The sequence below is a fragment of the Pinus tabuliformis genome, chromosome Q (assembly GCF_031772625.1).
Source record: "Pinus tabuliformis cultivar Carrire ecotype Pingquan chromosome Q, CPIR1, whole genome shotgun sequence".
Classification (NCBI taxonomy): Eukaryota; Viridiplantae; Streptophyta; class Pinopsida; order Pinales; family Pinaceae; genus Pinus; species Pinus tabuliformis.
The window spans coordinates 655,632,993-655,643,598 of record NC_142296.1 but is presented as its reverse complement, the minus strand read 5'-3'; the positions used below and the strand labels follow the sequence as shown (position 1 = coordinate 655,643,598).

Sequence of the window (10,606 nt, the reverse complement as noted above, 5' to 3'; positions counted from 1 at the left end):
AATCTTTACCATATTCTAAAAACCGTTAGACTACCGCTGAGAAATCTGCTAACCCAGAAGCAAACGGTTAGACTACTGCTGAGAATTCTGCTAACCCATAAGCAAAGTTATGCCGGTATCAGTCTAAGGCTTTTCCTAATTTTTAAGACCTTAGTGGATTATGTTTTTTCTTTCTGAAAGTTATGGAAATTTAAAAAATTTGATAGGATATTGTGAATCCAATTAAAAATTGTCAAATTTCATAATTTTAAGTGTTTTAAAAGTTTTTGATGATACTAAATCTATTTCCACATCAAAAATATGATTCAAACACTACATCTACAAAAAAAAATTTAAATTTATTCTAACATTTTTAATCATCGGAAACGACTCCATTTTTAAGCTTTTGGATTACACAAAAATCCTTCCCGATCGTACCAAATCCCAGGGGCAGACGCCCTCGAGATTATGAAACTCTGCTGCCAAATATGGAGTCGACTTCTCTTGATAAAGACAAAATAATTACATCCATATTCATTAAATAAATAAAAAATTGTAGCGAATAATATTTGGAGAACATATTATTGTATTTCGAGAACGCTGACATAAATGCTCGAACGAAATTAAATTGCCTATAAAAATTGAAAAGTTACAGAGCAGACGTGACGTGTACGCCACGTACGGCAACCAAAAAACAACTCCCCTGCCCAACGACAACTAATATGGCACGAAATGGGACACAGACAAAGTACGCCAACGATTTTCCGTTTGCCGTGAATTTTCAAATTCCGACAAAATCCAGCGCAGCATTGGGGATATTGATCAAACATTCCGAAATACCAATTTGATTTACAGAGTAAATACGGCACAAATATCACGCATTCTCGTGACTCTACTCATGACACTACATTCAGTTGCGTCGGCTACTTTTACCGATCCGCGTCGGACATAACCTAGTATCTGAATTTAGAAACATCTCAAAGTGCCAGTCCGCAAAAATGGCACGGCTTTGAAGAGAAATTTTTAAATTTAGCAGGTAAAATGATGATGATAATAATAATAAAAGCAATAAATTGCTCAAAAGAATGGGGGAGAATTTAGTTCCAATCGATCCTGTGTTCGATCCCTATCCCTATCTGTGAGAAGTCACCAGAATTTCAATAAATCGCAGCCCGTCGAACCTCGGCGCGAAGGCCTCCTCGACGCTCTCAGAATTCGACTTCTGAGAAACTGCCATGTCATCATTTGTCGATTTGGCCTGCAAACACAACCAAAAGGCCTTTAAATTCAAGACAAAATCCAAAAATTTCCATCTGAAATTTAAAGTTTAGTGTTTCAGACAGCGTTGGAAAGAAGCAAAGAAAAGAATAAAACGGATCTAAAAATCTAGCGTTAGAAGGACGTATTGACTGACCACAGGAGAGGATGCCGTGACTCGGATCTCGTGGTCGCTGAAAGCAGTGAACGCTACAGACGCAGCCGCTGCAGCTGCACACATGAGTGCTAGGGGCTGCCTCATTCTTCAATTCTTCTGAAAACAATACTTCGAGGAATCGAAACTCGGACCTGACAGAAGAAACCCTTACTTTACAATAGAAAAAGAAGATCTCTTCAAACTCGCGGAACAAGCACCTGAATATCAGGTTTAGAGACAGACAGACTGGTGGCCCTTTTGAAGTCTTCAAAAGAAAGGCAAAAATGATCCTGCAAGGCAATTTCGCTTTCCGCGGGGTCTCTGGAACAGAACAGCAAAACGCGTGCTTACGATGCGGAGCTTCCGCTTACGCTTCGAATCTCCTAGCCTGCCTTCGTTCTCCTAAAACCAGATAAGCGTGAAGACCAGACGACGGTAAACGAGAATTTAGACGGCAATTAACGGTTTCACACTGTCTGCGTCGATCTGAAGGCAGAAAGAGAGGCCCTGCCCGTTTTATAAGCGTGCTACACTACCGACGAGAATGGCGAGGACTTTCGCCTACCGTTCATTTTTCAATTAGAAAAGGGAAAGGAAATAGAAAAATACGCAAATGATGCATCAAAGTGAGAGTACTTAATACATACTGTCGCGGGAAGGTTGGGTGCATTCGTGTTGAATAGTTCTCCTCGTTTGCCATCGCTATCGCTATCCACCTTTTCTAGAGAGTTGGATACCTGAAGCATTTTAGCCCTCTGCTTCCTCCACCTATGATGGGTGGGTGTCCATAAGCTGAGCCTTTGTGAATAATTAGAGCTTGAATTATTCAAGCTCACTTCTCAAAATGTGGAATACACTTCCCTGATGATGGATTTACTGAAACGTTGATTAAACCACAAACAGGTTTTTTCACAAATATTTAAAAATGTGACCCACCTGTATGGATTCACTCTTTAATAATAAAAGAGTTAATTATTACCCAAAATGTTATTTGTATTATTACTAGTTCAAAAAGATATATCCAAATTCAAATTCATAATGTAATCTAAAATAATCAAATATCTCCAAATTATATCATTAAAAAAACAATATAATTAAAATTTCTAATTTAATTTGATAAACCAATATTAATATTAATAAATAATAATCATTTTTATTATCAAAATGATAAATAATAAAAAATATTATAAATATTTAAAAATTTGACAAAGTTGTATGGATTCACTTTTTAATAATAAAAGACTTATTTATTACTCAAATTTTTTTTTGCATTATTTCTAACTCAAAAAATATATGTCCAATTTCTTATTCATTTCATTATTTTACTTTTATTTATTAAATTTAGTTTTGATGGTTGTTTTCAATAATATTTATATTTTCGACCATATTCTTTACAATAACATTTTGATTTCTTTTGAACATTGAATAACATTTATGAATGATTAAAGTGGTGATAGAAAATTTCTCATTAATTATGTTAATTATCTTGTACTTTTACATTAAATACATTATTATAGTGGAGATTGGATAAGGTGTATTGTATGGAAGAAAACTCAGATGCATCATACACTTCACTAATCCATGAGAAAAGCACGTGAATCATACAATTCATTAATCCATGAGAGAAGAAGGAGAAAAAAGCTTTAAATAAAACAAATTGTAGACAAATAAAAGAGACAACAAGAAAATCCCTACTATAAAGCACACTCAATTTATGATATAACAACTACATGGTTACGAAACAATCTTTGTGCTCTCAACATGAGTGTTCAACAAGTAGCACAAGGGTTACAGAGAAATTTTCAAAACATAACAAGAAGATACAAGTTACTCTCTTGTTTCTTCCAACCCAACACAAAATAAATAAGCATAAAAAAATCAAACCATTTACGGCTTTCCAATTCTACATGCTAGAAATCAAAAACAAATAATTGGCCAAATAGTGTAGATGATTCATTGTCTTCTAGTGCACATTTATTCCTTGCCAATTGATGCAAGAGCATTAGATCTTCCAAACCATCAAGATTTTTGAAGAAAAACTCCGAAAGGGGTTTCAATATTGTAAAGGAATTATAATTCCTTAATTGTAAATATTCTTAGTTTCTTTTAATTATTATAGAATAGTTTTAGAAAACCTATGGAAAGAAGAGATATTTCCATACTTACAAAATCAAAGTTGCCTTGAAAAGCATGAGAAATTTATGCAATAAATCATGAGCGCTTTAGTGAATAAATCATGAGAGCTTTAGGGAAGAAACCAAGGAGTGATTTTGGGATCTACGAAAATCTATTTTTCTTCTAAAGTTGTATTTAGTTAATGTAAACCAAAGGGCAAAGCTAATGGCCAAATGAATGTAGAATTAGACCAAGAGAGGAAAAGTGTTTCTAAGTATTTGTGTATGTGCATATTTTAATTAATGGAATAGAGTTTAACACTTTATGTGTATGAACTATCTACGTGCATGATCACTTAATGAATTCTTGTTTATGTGAAATCTAGAATTGGTTTGAATTTCAATCCCTAAATAGGTATGTGGTTTAAATAAAATTAAACAACAGAGCTAGATAGAATTCCGATTTGGAATTCCAACTAGATCAAGATTGAATTTGGGTATAACCTATCAAGGTTCCAAATTTTGTAGAAGTCTCCATGACTTAAAAGTTGAGCTTGCAGGAAAAGTAGATTTCTCCTACGTCACCAATGCTCTACATGTATTCTTTTTTATTGCTCTACATTTATCCATGACACCAGTTCCTTTCCATCACCTAGCAATCATTACCTGCTCCACTACAAGATTGGAAGGTGTATGATGTCCCAACATTCTCTCACTTGTCATCTACCTTGCAATAGTATAAGGGAGACTGCACTAAATTGTGAGCTAATTGTTATGGTCCTTATTTTAGGGGCCATAGGGCCCATAAACTTACAACACCACTTGAATTTCATGTGCTCACTATTTTTTTCAATGCATCTACTTCATTCTACAAAGTGTCAACTAAATCTCTAGTATCACCTGTCCATCCTCTACTATGTCCCTAATGAAATAGCATTGGAAACATATATGCTTTGTCTTTGCATGAATGGTTGAGTTCTTAATAGAAAAAATGGCATTGTTATGATCACATCAAATTGTAATAGTTCTTTGACTTAGCCTTAGTTCTAAATAGAATGCAATAAGCCAGTTGGCATCATTATAGGCATGTGTAGTTGTCATATACTCTACCTCTACTACTAACAAAGATATCATATCTCATCACTTTCTTATCCAACATACTACACAAAATAATTGAAACACATATATGCTCATAAATCTCCTTCCATCTACATCCCCTACACAACTAAAATCCACATAACTATGTATATCAACTAAGTGTGTGTCCTTTGAAATATCACCATGAAATCAAAAGTAACATTCAAAAGTACCTCACAAACACCTCAAAACCCTCTTCATTGTAGTCCAATATTCATGGCCAAGATTAGCCATGAATAGACTCAAGATTCCCACAACTTTAGCAATGTTTGGTGTTAGTATAAACCATAGCATACATCAAACTACAAATTGCCCTAGCATAAGGAATATAAGTGATGTCCTCCATCTCTATGAGTGTTGTAAGACATTAATCAACCAAAAATATTAGTTCTCATGAAACTTAAAACATGTATTGGTCTACAACTACCATGAGAAAATGTTGTAAATTAGAGTTTGCATACTTACTTAGGTTCAACCAAAGTTTTTTATTTGCTCTATCTCTCCTAATCTCTAAGATATACTTTCCATGCCATAAGTCCTTCATATCAAATTGTGAAAAAAGTTATTGTTGCCAAAGAATAATATAGCATCTACATATAGGGTGATAAAAAGATAATTATATCATCATGTTTGTAATACACATAGTGATATGATTTGGATCTCATAAATCCTAATTCTAACACAAAAGAATCAAACTTTTGGAACCACATTCTAGGAGATTGATTAATACTACATAGAGAACTTTTTTTACTTGCAAGCCAATGATCCTTTACCTTTTTCAACATAGTTCTTTGGTTGTGTCATATAGATATCCTTCTTCAAGACACCATGTAAGAATGTTGTTTTCACATCCATTTGTTATATCTCTAAATCAAAAGCTGGTGTTACAAATAATAGGAACCAAATAAATGTTAACTTAGAAACTAAGGAAAATATCACACCAAATTCTATCCTCTCAACTTAGGAATATCATTTTACAACCAACCTTACCTTGTGTCTTTCAACATCATCATTGAAACTTATCTTCTTTTTGAACACTCATTTATGTCAAATAAGTTTTTGTCCATCAACAATGATACCAAGTCCCATGTATCATTATTCCTAAGCATAGCCATTTCTTCATCTATGGCCAATCTTAAAGACTCCTTATCTTCCATATTGATTTCCTCTTTCATAGTTATAGGATCATTAATGCTAGAAAATAAAGAAAATAAACATCTAAAATTAGAAAAAAAAACATGTCTAGTTGCCTTCTTTGTTTAGTAGACCTCCTTAAAATTTGAGGTGGAGCTTCTTATTCCTCTTCTAAACTCTCTAAACATTTCTCCTGATTGGGTCCATCATGGAATTCTTATTCATTTTACAGTTTAGCTTTCTTGGTCTTGGGTTGTAGTTTGAACCTCTAACTTCTTTTCATCCTCTTTCTATCTACAGCATTATGAAGGAAGCTTAACTTCTCTAAAATTGACATTATTTTTATACAAAACTTTTCCAACCATAAGATCTGAATGATTGTACCCTTTCACACCAACATCATAGATGATAAAGATACATTTTATAGCCTTGTTATCCAACTTCAATCACTTCTTCCTAGGCACAAGAGAATATGCCTCACAAGTGGAAATACAAAGATGTTAAAGTGAGGGTTTCTTGCATGTCCAAACCTCCATAGGGGTCTTATTGACAAGATTTAATGTGGGATACATGTTGATCAAGTAACATGTAGTAGAAACTACTTCTACCCAAAACTTCTTCTCTAAGTTGCCTCTACTAAGAATGTTCCTAACCCTTTCCATCAATATTCTATTAATATGTTTTGAAACTCCATATTGTTGAGGAGGATATGGAGTTTCCTTATGTCTTTCAATGCCATTTTCTTTCAAATATAAAAATTTGTAGAAATTTTTTTACCACCATCCTCAATGCCTTAATATTTTGAGTAGCTTGATCTTCCAAGACAACTTTAAGCTCCATAAATTGACTGAAAAATTCAAATTTAGTTTGAAGAAATTATACCCATATCCTTGTCAAATAATCATAAATAAATGACACAATACAAAGCTTTAGGAATCAAAAAAGAATTTTTGTTGGACCAAATACATCAAAATGAAAGCCCAACAATCCTAAAGATTGGTAAGAACTAAAATAAAATTAAACACAACTATGTTTTACATATGCCATAGGGGTGGTAGGAGTAGGGGGATGATCATTCACCTCGATCGACATGTTGAACAGTCCTTTTCCTGCCCAGGTCTAGGATAGGACACAGACAATCAACCTAAGGCAAATGTCCTTCTTCAAGGGTTGCTTCAAGCTTCTGCTCTTAACCTTCATAAATTGATTATAGTAGAGATTCGTGATTAATAATACACCATATTATTTTAGGTTCCTTCATGATAGACCTTAAATTAATAAATATGTTTAAAAGGATCTATTTTCTCACCAATTCAGTGGTTGTATAATCAATATATCATGTTCTTTGACATAATAACTAGGAAACTAATTTTTTGGCTAATCATGGATCATCTTTAGACCTTGGCATTCTAAGTGTTAACTAGGAGAGGGATTATCATCATGTCCCTTAATAAACTAGGGGTTTAATATGTATTTATGTTTCATGCATAGATGAGGACTCAACCTATCATTGGCCATGCTGAGTTATGTGGCTTCTCAATGCAAAAAAAAAATCTACCCATGGAAAATATGTCTTCTATGCATGCCTGTGGAGAGTGGCTGACGTAGTTGTAAATAAAATTGTACTAACTGAATTAATTCAACCTAAGGTTAATTTGATGGCCTCTTCTAATGGGACGTCATGCATTCTTGGAACTTTCACACCCAAAGGGATGGCATTGGTTTGGCATATTTGGTCTACTCCCATGTAGGAGTTGGAGGAAGCAACATAAGGGTGATGATATCTAGTTTAATGCAATCTCCCAATCCCCTTATAGAGAGTTGACAACTTGAGTAGTGAATTATTCACGATGATTAATGAGGATATGACGTCGTATTTGGTCATGATAGCAAGACGAAGAACAGACTACTAAAGTGGAAATAGGTAGCAGTATAACAATAGATTTCATCCCCCCTTCGGATTTGGATGTGCTTTGTCCCTTTTCAACAAGTAATCGAATTCAAATAGCAAGGAGACAACAAAAATGATGCCTCATTTGGGAATGGGAGGTATTATGGAGTCTTGGTGACTCCAAATTCATAACATAAGCACAACTTGGAAGGAGTATTTATCTTACTCGAAAAATCATTGAGGTTGATCGGTGTCGAAAGTTAATCAAGATAATGTTTAAGTGCACTTATAATGATAAAATTGAATAAGACCTCCAAGCCCTATAAGAGGAAATGCTTCAACTACAAGTCAAATATAATCAACTGCAAATCAGTATAATCAACTAACATCAAGTTTAACAACCACCATGGAAATCCTAGTAGATGAGTGAACTCAATGTGAAGGGTAGAGGACAAAATTAGACATTTGTGGCATCAAAATTTGAGGAAATTCAAAAAGGGAAAGAATTGGGATGTCAACTATCTTAGGTTTCTGATAATTTTGTTTGTTTTAATCCTCAACACATTCTTGATTTGAATTTTGTTGATCCCTCCCTAGAGCTAGTTTCTAAGTTTGGGGAGGAGGTTTCTAATATTTAAAACTAAGTGCCATGAAATTTACATTTTGTTTAGTCTTAATAAAGTTTTGGAAAGTATGCTAGTTAAATAAATATATGATTAGTAAAGTATTTTTCAATTTTATATTAAATGGAGGAAAATTATAATCTCATAAGTCTAAATGCTTCCATTTTTTTACTTTGAATATAATATTATACCCCCATTATACCACAAACACAAATTTTTGACATAAATTATTTCCCACATACATATATAATTATATATTTTAAAAATATAACCATAATTGACAAGATTTTTGTTTCTAAAACTCAATAGGCTCTTCTCATTTATATGTCCAATCCTCAGTTTCTATTTAGTAACTTGCATTAAAATAATTAAATTAAAATATTATACAGTATAACCAATCTTAGAAATTGTTGTTCTTCTCGAGAGCCGAAAGATATAATGTCGATGGTTGGTAAAGATGTGTTCAATTCATGTTATTTTATAAAGGAATAACCACAACCATGCAAATATTCCTCCACGTGGACCAGCTAAATGAATGTAGGATTATGCGCTCCACATGGGTTTCACTTTCTCATTATAATGCGATTTGCGGGATTAAGCAAATTATTGTTTTTAATGTTTTCGCTTTATGGTACCTTCCATTCTTCATTTGTAATCATTACACGAATCTTTTGAAATAATTATACAACTATATTCTCCTCATTTGAAATAATAATAATATATATAAAATTTATTTTCGGAATCTTTATAAAGGCAAAATGTCATTTCAATGTTTTCACTTTAGCGTGAGCCCCCTCCATTCCTCCTTGCAATCATTTAAGAAACCTTTTACTATCAAAAAGATGCTAGCCATAAACATTTATTTCAAAAGCATCCGAGAGTTCACATGGTTATTTTTAATGTGTAAATTAAAAAAAATGCTCAATTTAACACTTGGCACAAATTTATTATATGCTAAAGGTGATTATACCTAAATTTTCTAATGTTGGACCATATTAACAAAGTGGGTGTAAGTTTTGAGTATTTTCCTCGACACTATAATATATATGTTTTGTAAAAAATTTGCAGATAGTGATTTTATTGGGCCAGGTGATGTGATTTGTGTAATAGTTTTGGTGGTGTAAAAGGGACAATTTTTACATCTTTGTATCATTCCAGCTGGTGACATTATTAAATAATGTTCTTGTTCTTTTTCAATCATTTTATTTTTTAAGCATTAGGTTATTATATTATTAAATATGTTTTTGTTTTTTTTAATCATTTTATTTTTTTAAGCATTAGGTGATTATATTGAAGTGAAATTTTATTTTTTATTAATTTTTTAATTAAATTAAAAAATAATTTGATTAAGAAAATAGTGAATTGAGTTAGTTAATTTTGTTTAGTTAGTTAATTTTGTTTAAATTAATTTGTTTTAAGGTAAATATTGTTGAAATTTGATGGATTTTCTTCTAGCGATACGAAAGAGATGTTGTAATATTTTGTCATGTAATGTATAAAAATAAAAAATAAATATAAAATACTCTATATTAAATTAAAAATAATAAAAATAAAATTTTACGTTAATGTTATTATTTTTATTATACTTTTTTGGGTAGTTAAGTTACGATGGTTTTTGAGAACCTATGTATTCACATGGAATAAGCCTATATCCATCTTAAGGATGTATCAAGGGAGGGATCAAATCCCTTTTGCACTCAAAAAAGAAGTTTGCACCTTGAGAAAAAAATCCATCTTAACTACCTGTTTATCAAGTTCTCTTTTGCACTCAAAAAAGGGGTTTGCACCTTGAGGGAAAATTTTAAAGATAAGATAAATCTATGCTGATTAAAAAACATATTATAATGCAATAACATTTATTCAAGATATTATTTATAAAAATGGAGAAAGCTCATAAAAGGTTTGTTAAGACACTTTTATGGAAAAAAACCATTTGATTCAAACAAATTCCAAAACATTCTTTACTACACACTATCTTAGATCCATCTTAACCTCATATTTGCCCTCATATTTGCCAAGCCCCTTGAGGGATCAAATCATCCGAGATATAAACCTCTCTTAAAGTAAAAAGAGATTGATCCCTCTTAATGCTTAGTAGATTCATATTTAAAATAGATCTAAACTAATTTAGTTTTAATTATTAATTATTAATTTTATTTTTATGTAATTTGATTTAGTAAAAATGTTTTATTGATAATTACTATTATTTTATTTTATTTTGATTTAGTCAAAATGTTAAAACATTATATTACAATGGATTAGAGAACTCATCTTAACACAACAATTTAAGCACAAATACATCTTGACACAACAA

The 10,606-nt window shown here is 32.1% G+C and overlaps 1 protein-coding gene across 1 annotated transcript; it reads right to left on the bottom strand.

Annotated features, from left to right (window-relative positions):
• Positions 1–585: 585 nt before the first annotated feature.
• LOC149221221 (uncharacterized) lies at positions 586–2,000 on the bottom strand. The gene is made up of 2 exons (XM_089382921.1): positions 1,394–2,000; positions 586–1,237 (listed from the first exon to the last, which is right to left on the bottom strand). Exons 1-2 carry the CDS (start codon positions 1,496–1,498, stop codon positions 1,112–1,114), a joined length of 231 nt encoding a protein of 76 aa, XP_089239047.1. The 5' UTR covers positions 1,499–2,000; the 3' UTR covers positions 586–1,111.
• Between the last annotated feature and the right edge of the window lie 8,606 nt (positions 2,001–10,606).